The sequence below is a fragment of the Leucoraja erinacea genome, chromosome 13, assembly GCF_028641065.1.
Source record: "Leucoraja erinacea ecotype New England chromosome 13, Leri_hhj_1, whole genome shotgun sequence".
In the NCBI taxonomy this organism is placed as follows: Eukaryota; Metazoa; Chordata; class Chondrichthyes; order Rajiformes; family Rajidae; genus Leucoraja; species Leucoraja erinaceus.
Window position 1 is genome coordinate 15596427 of NC_073389.1, and position 27131 is coordinate 15623557.

At 43.5% G+C, this 27131-nt stretch overlaps 1 protein-coding gene across 1 annotated transcript; it reads left to right on the plus strand.

The window, feature by feature from the left end:
• The first annotated feature begins 16206 nt into the window (after positions 1 to 16206).
• Positions 16207 to 26550, plus strand: LOC129702654 (nuclear receptor subfamily 0 group B member 1-like). The gene is given in 3 exon segments (XM_055644537.1): positions 16207 to 16690; positions 16693 to 16830; positions 23735 to 26550. Coding segments are annotated over 3 exon segments (807 nt in total). The 5' UTR covers positions 16207 to 16293; the 3' UTR covers positions 24007 to 26550.
• The last annotated feature ends 581 nt before the right edge of the window (positions 26551 to 27131 follow it).

Sequence of the window (27131 nt, forward strand, 5' to 3'; positions counted from 1 at the left end):
TCAAAACAATCACAACTATTTAGAGACACAAGAGACTGCAGATGATGTAAAAAAAAAAACTGCTGGAAGAGCTCAGCAGGTCAGGCAGCATACGTGGCCTGCTGAGTTACATTCACAGAGTTATAGAGCTCCTCCATTTGCTTGTGTGTCAGACGATGCATAGCTCGCTGTTGGCTTCCATCGTCGTCCAACATGTTGATAGAATTGGTCGCCCGACGCATCACAGAGTGCATCGTGTCGTCGTTTCCGAGGATCACCACGGGGAGGCTTCTGTCGTGATCCCCAGTTATAGAGTGATACAGTGTGGAAACAGGTCTTTTAGCCTAACTTGCCCTCACCAGCCAACATGTCCCATCTACACTAGTCCCACCTGCCCATGTTTGGTCCATATCTCTCCAAACCTGTCCTATCCATGTACCTGTCTAACTGTTTCTTAAAGTGGAGGCACCAGCTACATAAATATTTTGTCTGTAAGAACTGGTGAGAGGCTGGGATTCCTTTGATGAGTGGGAGCATCTCTTGACTCACCTTTCCACTGTCTAAAGGGCACTTGACAGACGTATGGTGGAACCTGCAAGGTTTAATGAAGCTCCAAGCCCACTCAAGAAGTTCAACATCATACAAGACCAAGTACTTCCCTTAATGATTGCAAGGTTTAGTTTAGTTTAGTTCAGTTTAGCTCAGAGGTACTGCACGGAAACACGCCCACCTTCAGCAACCAAGTCCGACCGTCCAGCGATTCCCACACACTAACGTTATCCTACACACACTACGGACAATTTTACATTTACACCAAGCCAATCAACCTACAAACCTGCATGTCTTTGGAGTGGTATACCAATAACAAAATGCATTGCCGTTCCTCACCTAGACTGTTTCACCTCTCATCTATTACCATGACCATCAAGAACAGCAGATAGATAGCAGCTTTCACATCCTCCCCCCAAGTCACTCCAGTATTTTGTGTCTATCTTCAAAATAAAGAATGCTATAACTGAGAGACAAAATAAAACAGGTCCAAAATCCCAGGACTCCAGCCACCCTCCCACGTTAGGACCATGAATCACTTCACTACCGAGAGGCCGTGATATTTCAATCCAAGTGGTGTGGCTGGAAAGGTGAAAGCAAAGACAATTCATGATTCTATTCATGCAATTTTAAAAAATTGAACTTTTCTTTTAATGTTCGTCTATTATATTATCTATTGAGTACTGCATTTACACACCTGTTTTGCTACTGTAAGTAAGAATGTCATTGTTCTGTTTCAGTACATATGACAATAATGTAGTCTTGAGTCTTGACTCTTAAGCCCCTGTCCCACTTAGGAGACCTAAACAGCAACCTCTGGTGACCTTGCCCGCCACCCAAAAAAAAAAATCAAGGTTGAGGTGACCTGCAACCTCCTACCACCTCCCACGCATATGTTGAAAACCTTCCTCGACTATGAAGAAAACCGACTTCGACTAGACCTGCGACTAAAAACTTAAATTATAAAACGGCAACCTATTTTTAGTTGAGGCCGGTTTTAATCATGATGAAAAAATAGCAGCAACCTAGATGAAGCCTCGACCACGCGGAAACCACTTTCGACCATTAGCGAGAGTGACCAAAACCTCCGGTGACCTCATGGAAAGCTTAGGTGGCGGGCAAGGTCACCAGAGGTTGCTGTTTAGGTCTCCTAAGTGGGACAGGGGCTTAACATTGAGCAGTAGCAGTGGTGTACGATCCACACAATGAAGCACCGTAGTTTCAGTGGAGCAAAAAGTCCCAGCAATTGACAGCATTGAATGATTGATGAATAACTCACCTACGCAGTATTTCCTCAGAGTTTTGTGTCGGTAAGTGAACAATGTCAGTGGGTCAGCCTAACACTACTCATAGTGTGGGGAGGAGCTGCAGATGCTGGTTTATATCGAAGACAGACACAGAGTGCCGGAGTAATTCAGCAGGACAAGCAGCATCTCTGGAGAAAAGGAATAGGTGACAACTCGGGGCTGAAAAAGGGTTCCGACTCGAAAAGTCACATTTTCCTTTTCTCTGGAGATGCTGCCTGGCCCCTAAGTTACTCCATCATTTTGTGTGCAGCGCTACTCATTTCCAGGGAACTCTGATCCATCAGCAGCGCACTGAGCTGCACAGGCAGCATTAGACTACCATAATTATAGTGTCAATCCCAGTGACAGTGAGCTGGCTCCCAGTGTTAACATTTTAAATCTACCCCCTTTATTCTGAAAACATATTCTTCGGTCTACCTTTTGATTTGATTTTGTTCAGGTGATGCGCTTCACTGACATTGCAAACCTTCCCTCTAAATCCCTTTGACAAAGTACTTTCTTCACCCACGGCTGACCCTGTTGTCAAGGAACTCTGCATGGAAACTACAAAGATTCTGTCGCTGTAACAACGTTGGAATGTGGATGTAGAAACAAAGAACTGCAGATTCTGGTTTATACCAAAGATAGACACAACATGCTGGAGTAACTCAGTGAGTCAGGCAGCATCCGAAGTCTGAAGAGGTTTCCCGATCTGAAACGTCACCTATCCATGTTCTCCAGCGATGTCGTCTAACCTGCTGAGTTACTCCAGCATTTTGAGTCTATCTTTAGAATGTGGATGCCTATTTCAAAGGCAGGACTGTGTGTGACTTGGATGGAAACTTGAATATTTTTCCTGGTGCTTTTGTTCTAGTTGGTGATACAGTTCACAGATTTGGTAGCTGCTACCAAGGAGGATTTGAAGAGTTGGACCGTTCTAAGAGCACCACTGGCAACTTGAGCCGGTCTTTCTGGCAGTGAAGATTTAAGGTGGTAGCCGGAAAGACGATGCAGTTGGCTGCTTTGTCCTGGGTGGTACTGAGTTTCTCGAGTGTTGTTACAGCTACACTCTTACAGGCAGGTTGAAAATTATTCCACCTATCTCTTGATTGGTGAATTAATACAAAAGCAGTGGTGCAGTAGCTCAGCACAGTGGCGCAGCTGGTAGAGATTCAACCTCACAGCGCCAGAGATCTGGGTTTGATCTAAACCTCGGGTGCTGTCTGTGTGGAGTTTGCATGTTCTCCCTGTGACCACGTGGGTTTCCTCCAGATGTTCTGGCTTCCTCCCAAATCCCAAAGATGTGTAGGTTTGTAGGATAATTGGCCTCTGTAAATTGCCCCGTGTGTCAGGAGTGGATGAGATTGTGAGATAACATGGAATAGGTGCGAAGGGGCAATCGATGATCAGCGTGGACTCGGTGGGCTAAAGGACCAGTTTCCACGCTGCGTCTCCAAACCAAAAGTGAGTAATTCACTGCAAGACATCCAGCCTCTGACTTATTCATGTACTCATGATATTCGTGTCCAGCTAACTTTCTGAACCAAGTGTCAGCTTAAAAACACAAGCTTTGTTAGAATCCTAAAGTGCATTAAAACAGTAAACTTATGCTGGTAATTCATCTCCAGTTTCTTCAAGATGGTCATCGCTGTGTTGTAAATAATCCTGGTTAATCGCATATTAATCCTGGCCTCGTGGATCGTGACCTTGTTCAAGCAAAATTGCTTGGCAAGTGAAGTTGCATATAAATAATGTACCCTTAATTGACAACATAATTCAAGTCTGAAGAAGGGTCTCGACCCAAAATGTCACCTATTCCTTCTCTCCAGAGATGCTGCCTGTCCCGCTGAGTTACTCCAGTATTTTGTGTCTACGATTTAAGCCAGTATCTGCAGTTCTTTCCTACATAATTCAAGTCAGCCTGTCCCTCAATCAATACCCACAGTAAACAGTAACAGGAGGCATCAGTATCTGGGCATCCACTAGTGGCCATATTCATTGCTGGTGACATGTAGCGATGGGATTCAGCTGTGTGAGGAAGACAGATTGTCAAACACAGTCTGTCACTCTGAGAATGTCATTCTGAAGTTTAATCATAAATTTAAGAATTATTTGGACCGTCCTCAAGGTTGATGTGCCATTGGAATGTATTTTATTTCGCCAGACATGACTGTAGACCAGCAGGGTCTTCAGGGTATTTCTGTCAGATCCAACAAGCTGAGGAAGTACACATGTTCAAGCTCAGCACTGTGGGAACGCTTGGAGTTGTACAGCATGGAAACAGGACCTTTGCCCCGAACAGAGTTCGGCAATCATCAAATACTCACTTGCAGTAATTCTGCACAAATCTCGTGTTATTCTCCGCATTGCCATCAACTCCACCCCCCCTCCCCACTACCCAGCCAATTCTATCACTCACCTACGCACAAGGCTTTACAGTGAGATGGGCAAAGTGTAAAGGAGATGGGTGGGGCAAGTCCTTTTACACAGAGGGTGGTGAGTGCCGAGATTGTGCTGATGGGGTTGGTGGTTGCGGCAGATATGACGTGTTATTTGAGAGACTTTTGGATAGGTTCGTGGAAATGCAGGGAATAGAGGGATATGGATTATTTGCAGGCTGATAGGAGTCTGATCTTGGCATCATGTTCAGCACAGACATTGTGGGCTGAAGAGCCTTTTCCGGCGTTGTGCTGTTCTATGTTCTATGTTCCAAGGGACAATCTACAGTAACCAGAATAGTGCAGTTATCTAAGGGTTAACAAATATCTACTATATTAAATACAGTCATTATTGGTGTTATTTCATGACAGCTATTTAAGCAATGATTCAGTAAAAAATGGAAGCTACAACACCATAAACAATTTTGCACATCTTCTATTTGCTATTTGTCATTAGGTTTTACATTGGCCTTGCATACAGCCCATATTATTATGACCCTGAGCATATTATGAATCAATCACAAACGCACCTGGAGATGTGAAACAAAGAAAATAAGCTACATTTTCATTAAAACCTCAGTGTTTACACCTTCGCTAGACAGCAGTGATGAGCAGACTGAAGTCTCCTATTTGTCAATCTATCAGAAGGTTGGTTACTGAATTATATTGTTATTGTCTTCCAGGGTTACATCTGAGCTTCTTCTGCTAATGCATTATTTCTAAGCAGCAAATCAGTCAGAAAAGTGCCAAGGTTACAAGTAACAATGGCAATGCAGTAAAAAGTGATCTGTGGTTAATAGCAATCAGGTTCTCATCAACAGTACAGTGATAAAGATCATCAATCAGTACATTTTGCATCCCTTCAGGTTGGGAAGTTCTCTCTTTAATAGGATGCACTCAAGGTGAAGAGAAATCTGCAGTCCACACCAGCCGAAAATCTGCACGCAGAAGAGAAATAAAATTTTCTTTAAAGAAAGTAATGATTCCATCTGTATGAAAGCGAGCTGAAGATAGACACACAATGCTGGAGTAACTCCACGGGTCAGGCAGCATCTCTGGAGTAATGGAATAGGAAGCATTTTGTGTCGAGACCCTTCTTCAGTCTGAAGAAGTCTGAAGAAGAGTCAAGACCCAAAACCTCGCCTATTCCTTTTCTACAGAGATGCTGCCTGACCCGCAGAGTTACCCCAGCATTCTGTGTCTATCTTTGTTGTAAACCAGCATCTGCAGTTCCTTCCTACACATGAAAGCTAGCTGATTCATGAGATTCACGCCTTTGCTAATTTTAATTTCTCCATATCTACGTTAGTAAAAGATTTATAAACATCTCCTTAAATTAGCAGTTCCCTTTAAATGTCACAGGCAACTCAATTTCTGATCTTAAGTTACCATGGAACATCACTGAATCACAATAAGAAGGGAGGCAAATTTCAGATGCAGGATTCTTGAGAAAGATCCTGACCCCAAATGTCATCTGTCCATTTCCCTCCACAGATGCTGCCTGACCCGCTGAGTTCCTTCAACAGTTTGTTTTGTAGTTAAAAATGGAGATGTATCTGGTGGCGGTAAATAGTGCAATCAATAGGGCCCGGAAAAAGTGACATTAGGACATTTATGTCCCATTTACTCAACAGAAGTCACATAAGTATTTGTCAAGGACTCAATGCACATATGGAAACGGTGGTACAAAGGAAGAAAAAGCTCTTTAAAGCTGTTGGATTTTATCTCATTCTAAGCAAGGTGAGGAAAAGGTGATAATGAGTGGATACAAACAATGAAACTCAGCAGGACAACAGTGAAACTAGTATGATGACTAGGCTGGGGGAGGGATGGAGAGAGAGGGAACGCAAGGGTTACTTGAAGTTAGAGAAATTAATATTCATACTGCTGGGTTGTAAGCTGCCCAAGTGAAGTATGAGGTGCTGTTCCTCCAATTTGCATTTGGTCCAACTCAGGCTGTGGTGAGACTTTACAGCCTTCACTCCTTCTTCTAGATACACCTTAAATTCCATCTCTATGGCTGAGTCTTTGGTCACCTGTCCTGAAATCTCTTTCTGTGGCTCAGTGTAAACCATTAATGGCCTGTCCCACTTAGGCGACTCTTTAGACGACTGCCAGGGACTAGTTTTAATGGAATTCACTGGCGACAACCTACAACAGCATCTACCACAACACCTACATCAACCTACGACGACCTACGACAGCAAAATTGTTGCCACTGGCAGCAAAAAAGTTTCAACATGTTGAAAATTTTGCGGCAGTCGCCTGTAGTCGCCCAAAAAAATCACCTGTGGGACAGGCCCATTAATTAATATTATATGCAGCTTTGGAAAATGTTATTACATACGATACGATATGATATGATAAAACTTTATTTATCCCCGGAGGGAAATTAATCTGCCGACAGTCACAACACACAAGCTACACAAAAACTAGAAATTAAAAGTGAAAACAAAATGAATAAGACAAGCGACTGTTGGTTGGCTGCCGTGAGCAGGGCGCCTTCACCGGAACAAATGAACAAACAAACAAACAAACACAGACTTATCACCTGGGCAGAGGATTATAACCTAGAGTGCCCTCCACCACACCGGGTCCCCTTTTGTTCTCCCACCGTCCCTCACAGCGGTCCCCCCACACCGGGTCCCCATTGTCTTCCCCTCCCCCCTCACGCTCATCAACCGCGAGGCCCCACTGCCACCGAGGCCTATGTTACCGCTGAGGCACCCACTGCCACCAAGGCCTACATTGCCACCGAGGCTCCCTCTGTCACCGAGTCTACCGCTGCCACCGCCAAGGCTCCCGATGCCGCTACCGCTGAGGCTCCTTCTGCCCAGACAAGTCTAGCCGCCCAGCTTCTCCGCAGTCCCCTGGGAGGCCTATGAGGCAAGTCAGGCCAACCAGGGCGCCTTCCAGTCCTGCGCAGCTCCCCAGGACGCTCCAGCCGCGCGCGCTGCTCCCTGGGACATTAAAGGCATTGTATCAATGCAGGTGCCTCCTGGTGTTTTAACTGCAGGCCCCAAAGTTGAACTCAGTCAACATTATTAAAGCGAAAGATCAAGAGAGGTTGCCTGGTGATTGCAAACTACGATATTCCTGTCTTTCACAAATCGTCTGGTGCGGAAATCAATAGGTAACAATTCGGGCGAAAAATTGTGTGAAAATTTGTGTGAAAAATTTACCTCACATTCCGACTGTCCCCCATAATGTCGACACTTTCTCTCTAACTTCAGTTTTCTTTTGAATTAAATGTCATACAATTCCTTTCTGAGAGATAGTTCAGTATGTATTTGGACAGTTGATAAATCCTGAGAGGATCTTTGAAGAGCAGTGAGTTCGAAAAGGCTTGTCATTCTGAAATTCCCAAAAGAGAAGAAACACTGCATGTTACAGGCTGCTTACACAACATGCCAAGGAGAAGTCTCACCATCACTTCTCAGAGGAACCAGGGGCGAGAAACAAATATAACATAGAAACATAGAAATTAGGTGCAGGAGTAGGCCATTCGACCCTTCGAGCCTGCACCGCCATTCGATATGATCATGGCTGATCATCCAACTCAGTATCCTGTACCTGCCTTCTCTCCATACCCCCTGATCCCTTTAGCCACAAGGACCACATCTAACTCCCTCTTAAATATAGCCAATGAACTGGCCTCAACTATCTTCTGCGGCAGAGAATTCCAGTGATTCACCACTCTCTGTGTGAAAACAGAGTGGTGAATCTCTGGAATTCTCTGCCGCAGAAGGTAGTTGAGGCCAGTTCCTTGTCACATTACCCAAAGTCCAAATACTAAAAGCAACTAGATTTTAATATTTTTTTAAAATGCATGATTTTCTGCTTTGAAAACTCTGATTGCCCTCTAAGCCACTGTGCTCTTCAACGTTGGCACCTTCAGCTACCAGTTGCCAGGCTTGCAAATATAGGCCTTTGCCATCTGCCTCTGACCTGGCCTCCACAATCTGGCAATGCCTTGTCGCAGTTCCCCAATCCATTCTGGTTTGATAATTGTTCATCATTAGTTGTTCATAAATAAATAAAATAACATAGTTATGTGCTATTAAACGAAAAAGGTTGGGAACTCCTGTACTAAGGATTCAATACAATAAAATATAATCGTAATCTGTATGATTTCCAAAGTGTGCCTTAATGTTCATGAAATTATGAAACTCATCCCCCATGTTCATCAGAATTTAATATCCCAATTACTGTTTTGGTGCTGATAAATCTCTGGCTCTTGTAATATTGCGGTGCCTTGCCCCTGTCCCACTTAGGAAACCTGAACAGAAACCTCTGGAGACTTTGCGCTCCATCCAAGGTTTTGGTGCTTTCCCAGAGGTTGCAGGTGGTTGCCGGAGGTTGCAGGTAGTGGAAGCAGGTAGGGAGACTGACAAAAACCTCCGGGAACCACACGGAAACCTTGGGTGGGGCGCAAAGTCTCCAGAGGTTTCCGTTCAGGTTTCCTAAGTGGGACAGGGGCATTATCGACCTTTGGACTAACTCTGAGTAACACCATGGGTGATCTGCTAACATTTAAGATGATCTCTGATATCTACAGGATGATAACTTGATATCCAAAGCCTGGTTCACATACAAACAATGAAAAGTTGCTAGGTTGCACACATTTCCAGAAGGCCTTTGGGAAAGTGCCGCATGTGAGGCTGCTCAGCAAGATGAGAGTTTAGTAAGGTTGCTTTTCCGGGTTGGTGCCGGTGACTAGTGCAGGGGTCGGTGTTGGGTCCGCTACTTTTCATATTGTATATTAATGATTTGGATGATGGAATTGAAAGCTATGTCGTTAAGTCTGCAGATGATATGAAGATAGGTGGTGGGGCAGGTAGTGTAGAGGAAGCAGGGAGACTGCAGAAGGATTTGGACAGGTTGGGAGAGTGAGCAAAATAGTGGCAGATGGAATACAGTGTGGTAAAGTGTGTGGTCATACAGCTTGGTAGAAGGAATAAAGGCATAGACTATTTTCTAAATGGGGAGAGGATCTAGAGATAGGAGGTGCAAAGGTACTTGGGAATGCCAGTGCAGGATTCCCAAAGGGTTAATTTGCAGATTGCATAGGTAGTAAGGAAGGCAAATGCAATGTTCGCATTCATTTCGAGAGGACTATAATATAAAAGCAGGAATGCTGTACCTGAAGCAAGGGTCTTAGTGTGAAGGCAGAACAAAGTAGAGGTGTTTCAATTTGCACAAAGAAATGATTTAAAATTCAATTAAAAAAAACTACAAGGTGTAAGTTTACCAGGGAAAATAATAATTTCTAAGCCATAATGGGGACAGATGTTGCCTTTTCATCTGGTTTAATATATTACCATTCTGTTATCTTTCTGAACTTTCTCTTCTCTGTCTAGATTATCGGGGGGGTTAAACATGTAGTAACTTCAGCATATTGTACTTTCCCTCCTTGTTTTCAACTGCCTCAGAGGTCTATTCCTAAAGGGAAATTATAATTGCCTAATGACTTCCTGTCTCTTTTTGTCTACTTGAGACATAATGGCTGTTAATGTTTGAACACATTTCTTTGACCAGGATATCCTGGATTTGTATAGTGTCCCTGTATATATTCCCTCGTTAATAAAAATGGTTGGGTGGTCTATTCATTGACCTTTGCTAATGCCCCCTTTGACTAAATAAAAAGGAACACCAAGTACCAAAATTTCCCCTCATAAGAATTTTTAATATTTTTTCCTTCTTACAAGGATGTGGTGTAACATTGCTCTGTATCTGCCATTCAGCTCAGATTGGCAAGAAAGACAAATATTACATTTACTCTCTCTTGATGGAATTAATTATTCATAATTCACCTATTGAACCAGTCTGAAGTAGGGTCTCGGCCATTACCTATTCCTTTTCTCCAGAGATGCTGCCTGACCTGCTGCGTTATTCCAACATTTTGTGTCAATCTTCAGTATGAACCAGCACCTGCAATTCCTTCCTGAAGTTCCTTCCTGCTCCATTGCAAAATCTCCTCAAGGTAGGCCTATTTTGAAGAAGTTCTCCTCCTCTCTCCAACAGGAGTTCTGGAGTCTGAAGAAGGGTCTTGACCGGAAACATCACTCATTCCTTCTCTCTAGAGATGCTGCGTAACTCGCCGAGTTACTCCAGTATTTTTTGTCCACCTATTGAAGTATGATTTCAATCAATGCATCTTCTCAATGTGAATATTCTTTTCCTAGGTCAGTTCCCGAGTGGGCTTTTGAACTTAAAACATAACAACATAGAAATGGGAGTGAACTATTGAGCCTCGCTTACCTCTTCTGTCAAGTAATGAGTGGTGCATTTCCTAATTCTATTTACCTCCATTTGTTTTATTCTTAACTAACAAAACAAAATTATAATTTGAGCAAATATTTAATGTTTTTTGTGGCTATGCTAATCATCACAACTTCACAAGACAACGAAAGTACTATTTGTTGTAACATGCAAAACATTATTTCCTACAGAAGCCTACCATGATTTACAAAAATGATTCTGAATCGAATGCTTTGAAAACCAGAATAAGATCGCGAAAAGTTAATGGCCTAATCCAAAATCAGCACTGGTTCATCCAGGAGAAAAGAGTTAAAAATCTCTGAATAGAAAGCCTTATTGGTAAATGTAAGACAAATGAACCAGTTGAATTTGTTTTTTTGGTTCAAGCATGGTTCTTTTATCAAATAAAATAGCGTGTATCGAAATAATTTATTTTGCAAAATATTTTCCTCAATAACTCTCACCCACGTCTTCTCTGTGTCCCATGGTTCAGCTCCCGCCTCCACCCCCCCAAATGGAAATAGGATTCCCCTGGTTCTCACCTATCACCCCCACCAGCCTCCACATCCAACCAATCATCCTCCAATATTTCCATAACCCTAACTTGATCCCATCCCGAGTAACATCTTCCAATGCCCATCCCTTTCCACCTTCTGCAGAGATCACTCTCCACAACTCCGTGGTTGACTCGTGCCTTCCCACCCACACCACCCCACCCATACTTTCCCATGCACCTGCAGGAGATGTAACACCTGTCCCTGTACCTCCTCCCTTGCCTCCCACCAGGAAACCCAACAGTCCTCCCAGGTGAGGCAGAGATTCACATGCACCTCTTCTAACCTTGTGTACTGCATCCAGTGTTCCTGATGTGGCCTCCTGTACATTGGCGACACCAGGCGTAGATTCAGCTACCATTTCGCTGAACACTTGCGCTCGGATCGCTGAGGCCTACTGGATCTCCCAGTTGCCAAGTATTTTAACCCCTTCCCATTGATACACTGATCTTTCTGTCCTGGGCCTCCTCCATGGCCAAACAGGGGGTAAAGCACCTCATTTTCTGCACTGTAGCTTACAACCCAACATTGAACTTTACAATTTTATGTAACTTCCAACAACCCCACCCTCCCGCTCCCTTTTCTCCCTCACACCACCCATATCTCTCTCCCCCCTCTGCTGTGCTCCACCTCCACTCCAAGTTATTTCTCTCATCCCCCCCCCCCTCACCTCCTACATTGAGGAAGTGCAGCGTAGGTTCACCAGGTTAATCCCCGGGATGGCGGGACTGACATATGATGAAAGAATGGATTGACTGGGCTTATATTCCTGGAATATAGAAGGATGATAGGGGATCTTATGTTCCCCATGTTGGGGGAGTCCAGAACCAGGGGTCGCAGTTTAAGAATAAAGGATAGGCCATTTAGGACTGAGATGAGGAAAACGTTTCTCAGCCAGAGAGTTGTGAATCTGTGGAATTCTCTCCCACAGAAGGCAGTGGAGGTTAATTCACTGGATGTATCCAAGAGAGAGTTGGATATAGCTCTTAGGGCTAACGGAATCAAGGGATATGTGGAAAAGGGTACAGGGTACTGATTGTGGATGATCAACCATGATCATTTTTAATGGCGGTGCTGGCTCGAAGGCCAGAATGGCCAACTCCTGCACCTATTTTCTATGTTTCTTCATTCCTCTCTCTGGCTTCACAATTTGCAACTCTTCCATCGGTCTGTCTCACACCTTTTGGTTTTATATCTGGCCTCTGGTGCAACTATCTGCTTATCATAACCTCCTCGCCTCTGGCCATCTATCATCTGCTATGCTTTGTCCTATCTCCTCTCTCCCAGTTGTCTTTCGCCCCTTCCCCCTACAATCAGCCTGAAGAAGGATCCCCATCCGAAACATCGTTTATCCATGTATCAGTACACTGTGGATGGCTCAATTATAATCATGTATTGACTATCCGCTGACTGGTTTGCATGCAATGAAAGATATTCACTGTACTTCAGTACACGTGACAATAAATTAAACTCAACTCTCCAGAGATGCTGCCTGACCCGCTAAGTTATTCCAGCACTTTGTGTCCTTTTTTGTATACCCGCATCTGAATTTCCTTGTTTCTACATTCTACCTTAATTTTGATCCTCGTTCATTTGTTATAATCCTTGCAGTCAGTTTCATTAGCTAATAACTAGGAATTACTATTGATTAGTAGAGTGGGAAATGCAAGAAGAAATAGCTTAAAAAAAATCATCAATAAAGACTGTGGAAGATAATTTTGGAAATATTTTGATACATTTTCAGTGAAAATATCAACTGATTCTCGAGAAGCTGCAAATTCTTCATCAAGGTCAGAATTAGAGTAGAACTTTGTGTTTCGCCTGACAGTGGAAAATTGAGAGAAAGGGTAATATTTCTGCACTGATTGCAATATGGTTGCAATTGATTTAAAAACAGAAGAAGAGATAAAAGGGTGAACAAAACATTTCAGGAGATTTAATGATGAAACACCGAGTGCATAGTGAAAGAATAACTATAAGAACTGGGCGAAATACTTTTCTGCGTGTGGAGATTCTCCAAACTAAATGTATAAGTATATGTAAAATAAGTGTGATAAAGAAAAAAAGCTACAACCTTGAATCATAAGATTAAAGAGAATATTAAAGAAGAGGTTGATGTTGAGAAGACAGGCCATGCAACAATAGTACATTACTTTCATATTAAAAGCAAATTTGGGGTGTTGATATTACATCCAGGCCTTAGTTTAGTTTAGTTTAGAACTTGCTGAAGTGAACTGGAAAATGAGGGCCACAGTACTGAGTAAAATATTGGTGCTCAATCAGGAGCTGAAGACTTGTCATTCTGCAGCACCAATATTTACGTTATAGGAGTAGAATCAGGCCGCTCGGCCTATCGAGTCTACCCCGCCATTCAATCATGGATCGTCTCTGCCAAATAATACAATTTTCCTGCCTTTTTCCCATAACTCTTGACATCTTATTAAACATACTGCCGAGTGAGATAGTTGATGGACTGCTGTTAATTTTCCAAATGTCCCCCAATACAGGAAGGATTCCATTAGATTAGAAATAACATGAGGTGAGGTGATAGGAAGCAGAAAATACAAGACAGGTATCTTAACATATATTGGGAATATGTTAGAAGGTATTCATTGTCGAGTCATAAGCCACACAGCATGGAGACAGGCCTTTCAACCCAACCAGTCCATGCTGACCAAGGTGTCTTCTTGAGCTTATCCCATTTGCCAACATTTGGACCATTTCTTTCTAAACCTTTCCTGTCCATGAACCTGTCCAAATGTTTTCTAATCATTGTTATTGTATCTGCCTCAACCACATCATCTGGTAGCTCGATCCATACACCCACCACCCTCTGTGTGAAAAAGTTGCTCCTCTCACTTTAAGGCCTTGATTACTCTACAGTTCTCAGTTCTTGATTTCTCTACACTGGGACAAACTAGCCCCTTAGTACATGTGGTCCTGAGGCTGTTGGGATAGGCGACATCATTCCACTGACCTTCTGTTCAAATGAGCATGGAATGCATTGAGTTCATCAGGGAGAGACCCATTGTTGCCAGTGATGCTGCCCGACCTTTGCTTTGTAGTCAGTCATAACATGCAAACCTTGCCATAATCAATAGGTATCTGTGTGATTAGTCTGGGGCTCTAGTTTGGTCCAGAATTGTCTTTGGTGTTCCCGATGGCTTTGCAAAGATCATACTTAGATTTCCTGTATATGATGAGATCATCTAACTTGAAAAGCACATATTTGGACCATGTGAGTGGATCATTCACGGTCTCAGCCCAGTGGTATGAATATTGATTTCTCTAACTTCAAGTAACCCCGTCATTCCCTCTCTCTCTATCCCTCCCCCACCCAAGTCGTGCCAGCTTCTCGTTTTCACCCAACAACCAGCCAACAATGGCCGGTCTCCTTTATCATCGTTACTTGTTTTTCCTATCTTTCATTCATTATTCTTTATCTCTTTACATCACTGTATATATCTCTCATTTCCCCTTTCTCTAACGAGTCTGAAGAAGGGTCTCGGCCCGAAACATCACCCTTTCCTTCTCTCCAGAGATGCTGCCTGTCCCGATGAGTTACTCCTTACTTTTTGTGTCAATCTTCAGTTTAAACCAGCATCTGCAGTTCTTTCCTACAAGGTCTTCAGTTGGTGAATGTCGAGCTTGACCTCTTTAGCACACCATCCTTTATACACTGATTGTGATGGCAGCGGCTGTAGCAGTCTGACATTTGTCTTCATCATAGGGCTTCAGTAGTGTGACAAAAAGAGAGATATATGCGGTATGAGGTTAGGTAACAGATCACATATGACTTTACCGAATGGAACATAAAGCATATCTTGATCCAATGTTCCTGGAATTCATTAATTCCACTGAAAATACATGAACGGAATTTTAAAGAACTTGGGGGCCACTGGGTAGCCACAACAAAGTGGCCACGACAAAGTTCCACCGTACACTTTTGATTTGCTGGGTTTTTTTGTAAAATGCCAGGAATTAGTTCACAAGGTAAGGATGTGGATGATCTGGAGAGGGTGCTGAAGATGTTATCAGGATGTTACCCCGTTTGATTAGTTATAAGGCGAAATTGTAGAAACCAGGGCTGTTTCTCTGGGTCAGAGGCTGTCCAAGTCCATTGTTCCCTGAAAGTTGCAAAGTGGGTAGATAGAGGTAAAGCAGGCATGTGGTCTGCTTGTCTTCATCAGTCGGATCATTGAGTGTAAGAGTCAGGAAGTCACGATTAGGCTGCATTTGGAGTGATATGTGCAGTTCTAGACGCCCCATTACAGGTAAGAAGTGGAGACATTGGAAAGGGTGCAAACGAGGTTCACCAAGATGTTTCTGCCCGCACAGCAGTTTAGTTTAATTTAGTTTAGTTTATCGTCAGGTGTACTGAAGTACAGTGAAAATCTTTTGTTGCGTGTATAACCAGTCAGCAGAAAGACAACACATGGTTACAATCGATCCATCTACAGTGTAGACAATAGACAATAGGTGCAGGAGAAGGCCATTCAGCCCTTCGAGCCAGCACCGCCATACAATGTGATCATGACTGATCATCCACAATAATAGACAATGTATAGATACATGATAAGGGAATAACGTTTAGTCCAAGATAAAGCCGCAAAGTCCGATCAAGGATAGTCCCAGGGTCATCAAAGAGGTAGATAGCAGTTCAGCACTGCTCTCTGGTTGTGGTAGGTAGGTTGATTCAGTTGCCTGATAACAGCTGGGAAGAAACTGTCCGTGCATCTGGAGGTGTGCGTTTTCACACAACTATAACTTTTGCCCGAGGGGAGACAGGGAGTGGCCAGGGTGTGACTCGTCCTTGATTATGCTGCTGGCCTTGCCCAGGCATCGTGAGGTGTAAATGTAGTCAATGAAAGGGAGTTTGGTTTGTGTGATGGTCTGGGCTGCGTCCACAATTCCCTGCTATTTCTTGCGGCCTTGGATCGAGTTGATCCCATTGGACGGGGCTATAGGCACAGTCTGATCCCATAGACATGGCTGGGTGTACACAGTCTGATCTCAGTAGACGAGTCTGGGTGTGCAGACAGATCCCATAGACGAGGCTTGGCGTGTACAGCACAGTCATCTACACCGAGTTCCCTGCACTAGTCAGCGGGCGGGCGCTCTCTGCCGCTGTCGCCACCAGCAGTGGGTGTTTCCCTGGATGAGGTGGGTCGGACTGACTGCTATAAAGGAGCCCGCAGCCCGGGGGAGCCTCGGAGCTGGGCAGCGATGTCCTGGGCTTGCGGCGACGTGTGTGAGTGCAGGAAGGGCCGGGCTCTGAGCAGCATCTTGTACAAGCTGCTGCAGAGCGAGGAGCCGGAGCCGGGACGCCTGTCAGCCGCTGTGTCCCCGGGCTGTGCCTGCCCATCCCGGCGCAGACTGGTGCTGAAGTGGCCCCACATCACCTGCGCCGAAGCCTCCGCCGTCCTGGCCAAGACCCTGGCGTTTATCCAGAACGTGCCCTGCTTCCATGCATTGCCCGGGGGAGACCAGGTCACCCTGGTGCGAAGGTGCTGGGCACCGCTCCTGGTCCTGGGACTGGCGCAAGACAAAGTCAATTTTGAAACGGTGGAGGTCACCGCCACTAGCATTTTACACATGATTTTAACCAGTGGACCCGCGGACACACACAAGACAGCGAGGATCTTCACACGGCTTCGGCAGCCGACATCCACACCATTAAGCGGTTTCTCAACAAGTGCTGGACCCTGGATATTACCCCCAAGGAGTACGCCTACCTGAAAGGGACCCTTCTCTTTAACCCAGGTCGGTATTTTATTCACTAATAAACTCAGTTATAATGGTTGCAAAATGTTTCCAGATGCCCCCGAGAACGGTAAGTTAAATTACCTTTAATTGCCTTAAATTACAAGTTTTATTTTATTTACATCGTGAAACAAGTGGCTTAATGTTTCTTCTTCTCCGTGAACTTTAAAAGTTTGTTTACATCACAACTTCTCCTCTCCTCTGTGCATCATACAGAGTAAAGGATAACCGCAAAATCAGCGTTGCACCGTAGTTCATAATGTCATAAGTGATAGGAGCAGAATTAGGCCATTCGGTCCATCAAGTCTACTCCCCCATCCTATAATGGCTGATCTATCTTTCCCTCTTAACCCCATCCTCCCGTCTTCGCATCCGTAAACCTGACATCCGTACTCCAGAGAGGGGTAGTATTCGCGGGCAGTTTCTCATTACTTACTACTGACACAGTTTGGAACATAACTCGAGTCGAGCGCTAATTCAAACAAAAAAAACCTTTCTCATCTCTACAGAGGATGCACTAAACCAGCTTATCATTTTACTTTGGGCAAACGTATAACCAGGGGGCACCTACAACAATGATAGGAACGACCACCTATCGTGTTACTGTGGGATTAATATTGGCAGGCCATTATTTTATTTCAATTCAATTTATTAAGACCTGACTTTTAGAGATCAACGACATTAACGCCGTAGCTCGGTTTAATCACCCCTCCCTGGGTTACATGCACAAGTGTGTAGAAAGGAACTGCAGATGCTGGTATGTCGAAGATAGACACAAAGTGCTGGAGTAACTCTTAGGCAGCATTTCTGGAGAAAAAGGATGGGAACGTTTCGGGCCCGGGTCCTTCTTCAGACCGGCTGACAAAATGTATGGAAAGGAACTGCAGATGCTGGTATATGCAGTCAAAATGTGCAAAATGAACTGCAGATGCTGGCATGTCTGGAGTGCCCAGGTGTCTGGAGTAGATTTGAAATCTGTTGTCTACTGATTCAGATATACCAATGAGACAACTGAGCTAATACTGAAATTTTCAGTTTTGTTTAAAACATATTTAGGTTCTGCCTCAAAGCTCAAAATTATGTTGGAATTGAAGGAAAACTTGGGATGTAATATATGATCCTAAATTAGCTTTCAATGATTTACAGTGTAGGAATGAACTGCACATGCTGGTTTAAACCGAAGATGGACACAAAAAGCTGGAGTGACTCAGCGGGACAGGCAGCATCCCTGAATAGAAGGAATGGGTGACATTTCGGTTCGAGACCCTTCTTCAGACTGAAGGTCACGGGAAAGGGAAACGAGAGATATAGACGATGTAGTTAATTCCCGTGATGACGGAACTGTCATATGCTGAGAGGATGGGGCAGCTGGGCTTGTTTAGAAGGATGAGAGGGTATCTCATTGAAACATATAAAATTGTTAAGGGCTTGGACACGCTAGAGGCAGGAGACATGTTCCCGATGTTGGGGAGTCCAGAACCAGGGGCCACAGTTTAAGAATAAGGAGTAAGCCATTTAGAACGGAGACGAGGAAACACTTTTTCTCACAGAGAGTGGTGAGTCTGTGGAATTCTCTGGTGGAGGCAGGTTCTCTGGATGCTTTCTAGAGAGAGCTAGATAGGGCTCTTAAAAATAGCGGAGTCAGGGGATATGGGGAGGCAGGAACGGGTTACTGATTGGGGATGATCAGACATGATCACATTGAATGGTGGTGCTGGCTCTAAGGGCCAAATGGCCTACTCATACACCTATTGTCTATTGTCTATAACAACGAATGAAAGATATGCAAAAACGTTACAATGCTAAAGGACGCAGGCCATTGTTAGCTGTTTGTGGTATTGTTTACACAATATTTTACACCGGTGCCGGAAGTCGACATTGATGCACCTGATGATGTGTCTGCATTTATCGAGGACGGCACTGGGAGCCCATGATAGTACAACAGGAAAGCCCCGAGGTTGAGTTATCACAGAGCATCCTAGATGCTGGCAGAATGTGATAGTGCAGCTACTAGTCTGTGACTCCATAACTATAATGGGAATACAACATGTAGACACCAGGCTCTGACCAACGTGTGAATATGCTTCTCAAGCTAAATAAATAAACGGGAATCTCATAGAGTCATACAGTGTTGAAAGAGGCCATCAGCCCAACTAGCCCACGCCGGCCAACATGCCCCATCTACACTAGTCTTATCTGTCTACGCTTGACCCATAACCCTCTAAACCTATCCTATCCATGTACCTGTCCAAATGAGGTAACAATAGTACCAGCCCCAACTACCTCCTCTGGCAGCTCGTGCCATAGACCCATCACCCTTTGTGTAAACAAAAGTTATCCTTCAGGTTACTATTAATCTTTCCCCCTCCACTTAAACCTATGTCCTCTTGTTCTTGATTTCCCTACTCTGAGTAAAAGACTGTGTATTTACATGATCTATCCCTCTCATGATCTTGTACACCTCTATAAGATCACCCCTCATCCTCCTGCTCTGCAGGAATAAAGTCCTAGACTGCTCAACCTCTCCCGATAACTCAGGCACTTGAGTCCTGCCAACATCCTCTTAAATATTCTCTGTACCATTTCCAGCTTGACAACATATTTCATAAAACACGATGACCAAAACTGAACACGTACACAAAATGTGGCTTCACCAATGTCTTATACAACTATAACATGACCTTGCAACTTCTAAACTCAATACTCTGGCTAATGAAGGCCAATCTTTATTGACCACCCTATCTACCTGTGATGCCACTTTCAAGGAACTATGTACCTAAATCGTCTTCTACAACACTATTCAGAGCCCTCCCATTCTCTGTATAGGTCCTGCCCTTTTTAGACTGCCCGAAATGCAACACCTCGGACATCTCTGCATTAAATTCCATCAACCATTCCTCAGCCCACCAAGATCCTACTACAATTTTTGACAACCATCTTCATTATCTACAATACCACCCACTTTAGTGTCATCTGCAAACTTGCTAATCATGCCTTGTCCATTCTCTTCCAAATCATAGATATAGATGTCAAACAGCACCAAACCCTGAGGCACACCACCAGTCACAGGGTGTGATTAGGTTAGGTGAGATTACCTAACTCGTCAGTTTAGATTTGTTCACTAAAATATTCTACACTCTTTCAATGCAAATATCAACCTCTAATCAAATCTCAATGGTAATTTAATATGACCATAGTTTGGTTTTAGTCTGGCTATTCAGAGAAATGCAGTAACAGCAAATCTATTACTTATTCAGACTTCTTGCACCTTTCCTCCTTTGGAAAATGAAGTCGTGGAATGTGTTCATCTGTTTTAAGTTTTGTTTAGTGCCACATGTACCGAGGTACAGTGAAAAGCTTTTGTCGTGTGCTAGCCAGTCAGCGGAAAGACCATACATAATTACAATTGAGCCATCCATAGTGTACTGATACATGATGAAGGAAATAACATGAATAATGTTTAGTGCAAAATAAGGCCAGTAAAATCTGATCAAAGATAGTCCGAGGGTCTCAAATGAGGTAGATAGTAGTTCAGGACTGCTCTCTAGCTGTTGGTAGGATGTTTCAGTTGCTTGATAACAGCTGTGAAGAAATTGTCCCTGAATCTGGAGGTGTGCGTTTTCACACTCCTATACCCTTTGCTCGATGGGAGAGGGGAGAAGAGGGAGTAGTCAAGGTAGACTCATCCTTGATTATGCTGCTGGCCTTGCCAAGGCAGCATGAGGTGAAAATGGAGTCAATGGAAGGCAGGTGTGGTTTGCGTGATTGTCTGTTAACAGCTGTGAAGAATTGTCAGCTATTTCTGGAGGTGGTCTTTTTCACACTTCTGTTCCCTTTGCTGCCATGATGCCAGAGGAGAAGAGGGATGTGGCCCTTGTGGCCAAGGGGATCAGAGGGTATGGAGAGAAGGCAGGTACGGGATACTGAGTTGGATGATCAGCCATGATCATTTCAAAGGGCGGGGCAGGCTCGAAGGGCCGAATGGTCCTATTCTTGTGGTCTAATTTCTATGTTCCCAAAACATGCCATGATGTATCCTGCTAAAATGCTTTCTACGGCACATCTGTAGGCGTCAGTGAGAGTTGTTGGGGACATGTTGAACTTCCTAAGCCTTCTAAGGAAGTAGCGTAATTAGAATGCTGTTAGGGTTGCATTAGAATTGTCCCTCCAGCTGCTCAAAACCTTTCCAGCATGCAACTCAATAGAAACACTGACCCGTCACCAGTGAACTCGCATCCTCGACCACAGTCCATTCCAGTGAGAGCTGTTTGCTTTATTGGTGGCCAAGCCATTGGATTCGGTATCCACCCACTCCAACCGCACACTGTGCCTTTGCTAATGACAGAAGAGCCTATAGCATGGAGATCACTGAGTGGAGCTCCCTCCTCTGCTGCTTCTACCATTGAGGATGTGCAGAATCTGAACGTTAGGGAAGATCCTTGCCTGCATTTAAAATTAGGCAGAATCTGGATATCTGAAGTAAAACTAGAAATAGTTGGAAACACTCAGTAGATCTGACTACATTCGTGGAAGAAGATACAGAGTGAACCTTTCTGTACAAATCATGCAACCTTGTTTGTTAATACTCTTTCTCTTTCCACAGATACTGCCTGGCCTGTATTTCTTGTCTTTGCAAGTTTCACTTCAATTCTCACATTCTCCCTTCTTGGAAATATCACTATAATTACAAGTGATTGGGTTTACAGGGAAATAAGTGATGGAGTAAGACTGGGATTGCTCTGAGAACTGGTTGCGAGTCAATGGACGAATAGTGTCCTCCTATGTCACAAAAAGAAAAAAAAATGAGATGAGATAAGGACCACCCTCACTTCTTCTTTTCCCCTTCACCTTAAACCTATGTCCTCCAGTCCTCTAGTCCTTTATTCCGCTACTCTGAGTGTGTCTAGCCAATCTATTCTGCTCATGATTTTATACACCTCCATAAGATCACCCCTCATCCTCTTGCGCTTCAAGGAATAGAGCTCCAGCCTACTCAACCTCTCCCCTACAGCTCAGTCCCTCGAGTCCTGGCAACATCCTTATAAATCTTCTCTGTTTTCTTTCTAGCTTTGAGTGATTAAAATTCGGGGGTCAGAATTGGAGAAGTGCAGGTATTCTAGAAGATTGCAATGCTGGAGGAGATGGAAGAGGTCGTAGGAACACCTTAATTGAGGGAATTGAAGACAGGACTGAGAATTTAAAATAAGATATTTCTTAACTGCAAATAATGACTGCATGAGACTTGATGCACACTGGGACAGAAAAGTCAACCTGAAGCTTGTGGTGTGTAGAACAAGCCATGAGTGTGGAATTAGCAATTATCTATTTAGTTTAGTTTATTGCCACGTGGAACGAGGTAGAGTGAAAAGCTTTTTGTTGTATGATAACCAGTCAGCAGAAAGACAATACATGATTACAATCAGGCCGTCCAGTGTACAGATACATGTTAAAGGGAATAACGTTTAGTGCATGGTAAAGTCTGATTAAAGATCGTCCAAAGGTCTTCAATGAGGTAGATGGTAGGTCAATTGGATGTTTCCACTGCCTGATGATAGATGGAAAGTAACTGTCCCTAAATTTGGAGGTGTGCGTTTTCACAATTCTGTACCTCTTGCCTGATGTCCCTCGACTCTGTCCAGGGACCACAACAGTCCTTTCAGGTTAGGCAGAGGTTCACTTGCACCTCCTCCAACCTCATCTACTGTATCTGTTGTTCAAGATGTGGACTCTTATACATCTACAAGATGAAATGTAGACTGGGCGATCATTTTGTTGAACATCTTCGCTCAGTCCGTCTGAACCTATCTGATCTCCCAGTTGCAAAACTGATTCTCCTTCCCATTCCCACACTGACCTTTCTGTCCTAGGTCCCCATTGTCAGAGTGAGGCTAAATGCAAATTGGAGGAATAGCATCTCATATTTCGCTTGGGCAGCTTGCAGCCCAGTGGTATGAAATAATGGTTTATCAAACTTCAAGTAACCCCGGCATTCCCTCTCTCTCTATCCCTCCCCCATCCAAGTCGCATCAGCTTCTCGTTTTCACCCAACAAACAGCTAACAATGGCCTGTTTTCCTTTATCATCGTTACTTTTTTGCATATCTTTCATTCATTGTTCTTGATCTCTACATCATTGTCGATATCTCTCATTTCCCTTATCCCTAACTAGTCTGAAGAAGGGTTTCGACCCGAAACATCACCCGTTCCTTCTCTCCAGAGATGCTGCCTGTCCCGCTGAGTTACTCCAACTTTTTCACTATGTTACTCTTACCTGTTAGATAGAAGCCAAGCCATTCAACATTCATTCATTTGTACTGATTCATGGCCACAGCTAAAGTTTCCACCCTGCCATGAACATAGTCTTCCCTTTGCCTCAAGTATTCATTCGCCTTTCAAAGGTAAAATCGTTTTTGTCTCTTTAATTGCAGCAAGTTGTATTTTTAATATGTTGCAGGTTGCTGTCAGGTTTAAACTGAAATGCTGATGATATGCCTACTCCCAATGTTTCCTTCTGACATACAGGGAAGCTATTTGACCCATTGAGTCGACACGACTTCTTGGAGCATCCCCGTCAGTCCCATTGCCCTCCTTACTTTTGCTGTAACTCCCTTCCCACACATTTATTCTCCAACATGTCCATTCACATTTTTTTAGTTCTATCACCAGCCACTTCCATTCAGTATAATGTACAGTAGCCAATTAACTTGCCAAATAGCACACGTCCTTGGGATATTACTTGCATTATTATTTAAAATTGTTATCTCCTTGTTGCAAGAAAATGCACAATGAAAACCTTTTAAACAAAGCTTTACTTTCATTTGAAGTCTGTTCAATGTTGTTGTTTCTCAATCTTGGATTGCCTGTTACTCTGTTGGACACTCATGCATTGCTGTTTTCATTTTTAGAGCTTCCAGGACTACACTGTGTCGGGTACATCCAGAGTCTTCAGCAAGAGGCACATCAAGCGCTCAAAGAACATGTGAAAAGCACTTGCACGCAACATCACAGTCGCTTCTTCAACCTCATCATTGCACTTTCTATGGTCCGCTGCATTGGTGCAGGTGTCATTGTTGAACTGTTTTTCAGACCCATCGGCAATGACAATATAGATGACAAGTTGGTGGACATGCTCTGTGTTGATAACAAAGCTCAAGCTGCTGAGAAAATCAGCACATAATAAACATTGCAGCTGCCCAATTGCAGATATATAAATTATTAGTTTTTTTTGCAAACAGTATTTTTGTAAAATATACAGGTATATTGCTATTCTTGCACAATTTGATTTGTTATAAATAAATGGTGTAGGTTTGATATCAATGAAGTTGTTCGAGCCCTTGCAAACTTGCTCACTTTTCAACTGTGGCATGGTCCTTTTCTGATAACTGCACAGTCATATGTAATGTTTTATGACATTACTTTCCTAACCCTTTGCCATCTGCTGCATCCATTATGCACAATGAAGCTTGAAGAAGGGTCCCGATCCAAAACGTCACCTTTCCATTTTCTCCAGGGATGTTGCCCGACCCATTGTGTTACTCCAGCTATTTGCAACTACCAATGGAACTTGACCTTGAATCTCACTAATAAAATGCTGTCTGCTAGAGGATAATTGACAGCGCGGTGAATAACTATAGTGTTTGGCTGTTTGCTCCATTGTATTCCATGCTCTGAGGGAAGAATAACTATGTATTCTGTGCCCTTGAGGAGTCAAAAGCAATATTCTGTAAGTCAATGAGAAAGATTTTAAAGCTTGGAAATAGACCAGTCGGCCCCTCTGGCTAATGCTGTTAACATGGGCTGATTTCACTTAATCACCGTACCAAATCCATACCAAATTTTCTACAGGCACTCCCCGATTACATAGAATATAGAACAGTACAGCACAGGAATGGGCACTTTGGCCCTCAATGTATGTGCTGGACCTGTTGCCAAGTTAAACTGATCGCATCTGCTTGTATATGATCCTTATCCCTCTATTCCCTGCACTTCCATGTGCTTACCTAAAAGCCTCTTAAATGCCACTATCATATCTGCTTCCACCATCACTCCTGGCAATACGTTCCAGGCCCCACTATATGTTTAAAAAAATAAATTGCCCTGCATGTCTCCATTAAACTTTCCCCCTCTCACTTTATAGCTACATTCTTGAGGTTTGGACATTTCCAGCCTGGGAAAAATGTTCGGACTGTCTACCCTATCCATGCCTCTCATAATTTTATACACTGTACTTTATCAAATCGCCCTTCAAACTCTGATGTTCCAGAGAAAACAATGCAAATCTAGCCAACCTCTCCCTGGAGCTGAAACCCTGTAATCCAGGCAATATCCTGGTGAATCTCCTCTGTGTCCTCTCCAAAGCTTCCTCATCTTTCTTGTAATGGGACAACCAGAACTGTATGCAAAAATCCAAAGTGGCTGGCCAAAGTCCTATAGAGCTGCACCATGATTTACTGACTCTTATATTCAATGCCTCTAGCAATGAAGGCAAGTATACCATTCTGGCTTTTTACCGGTGATTACCTATCTACTTGTGCTGCCTCCTTCAGTGAACAATAGACTTGGACTCCAAAATCTAATTAAAGCCTGGCTTTTCTATTCTGATGTAAAAGACTGCAATGTCCCATTCAAAGAAGGGCGTTGCACGGGGGAATGTACAAATTCCATACAGACAGCACCCGTAGTCAGGATCGAATCCGATTCCACGGTGCTGTAAGGCAGCAACTCTACCGCTGCAAAGCTAGATATTTTCCTAGAATAATGAAAGGCCTGGATAGAGTGAATGTAGAGACGATGTTTCCACTAGTGAGAGAGTCTAGGACCAGAGGCCCTAGCCTCAGAAGACAAGGATTACTTTTAGAAAGATGCAAAGGAATTTCTTTAGTCTGAGGGTGATGAATCTGTGGAATTCATTGCCACAGACGGTTGTGGAAGCCAAGTCAATGGATAATTTTAAGGCGGAGATTGATAGATAAAACTTGATTAGTATGGGTATCAGGGGTTATGGGGAGAAGGCAGGAAAATAGGGTTGTGAGGGAAAGATAGATCAGCCGTGAATGAATGGTGGACTAGATTTGATGGGCTGAATGGCCTAATTCTGCTCCTAGAACTTATGATTTATAGTTTTGTATTTTTGTAACATCTTGGTGAATCTATAAAGGATCCTATAAAGAGTTTTATTGCGGGGTATTCAAAATTATAAAATTATGTACAATAAATGCAGTTCCTCATCTTGACCTAACTAATACAAAAATGTGTCCTTTTTACTCTGGCATTCGATGACAATTACACTTAAGACCCAACATAGTGCCATTGTTTTCATGGATTAATCTATCTACATGTATACTTTCAAGAATTCTCTATTTGGACTTCAATTTGTACAGTTTATAGTTTTTCATTATATATGCGTCAATTCCTTCTTCATTCATTTCATTTCCAGTGGATTAAATCCAATCTAAATAACATTAAATTGCTCCATTAGATGTCTAATTTTGCCTCTAATCATCATGACTTTCTGAAGTCTTTCACGATTCGCACATTGTCCCAGACATCTTTACGTCATCAACGATTTTGCCTTTGGCCATGTCCAAATAATCAGTGTGAGTCCAAGACTTGTGAACACATGGAGGATGTTTACTAGGTTTGAATAACAAAGGCCAGATCTTGATTAGGATCTCATTACTCTGCAACTGATGAGCAGGGGATCAAGTGCCGTTCAAGTAAGTATCTGGGTGGGATGGCTGAGGAGTGGTGATTACAATGCGGAGAGGACGGACAGTTTGACCACAAGTGGTTGGCACTGTGGAACGTTGGAAAAGCTGCCACTTCACAGCGACATAGAGCTGGGTTCGATCCTGATCTCAGCGGCTTCCTGTACAAAGTTTGAACATTCTCCCTGTGACAGCGTGGGCTCCCTCTGGATGCTCCGGTTTCCCCCCACGTCCCAAAGGCATGTGGATTGGTAGGTTAATTGGCCTCTGTAAATTGTGTAAGGGCTGGATGGGAAAGCAGGATAACGTAGAACTGGTGCGAATGAGTGATCGATTGTCAGCTTGAATAAGGTAGTGCAAAAGAGCTGTTTCCATGCTGTATCTCTAAACTAAACTCTCTGTGGCACAGACAGGGTTAGGAAGTGGCATTGGCTGAAAGGAAGTTAGGGGAAGCTGAGTTGATGGGATTAATAGAAAGAATGATTTGCAGATGTTGGTTGCAAATGAGGTTCTTGCCCATTATATTAGGCGCAAATGAATCCCATAAGTACTTGAGTCCAGGTAATATAAATCCAGGTTCTTATCTCTAAAGATA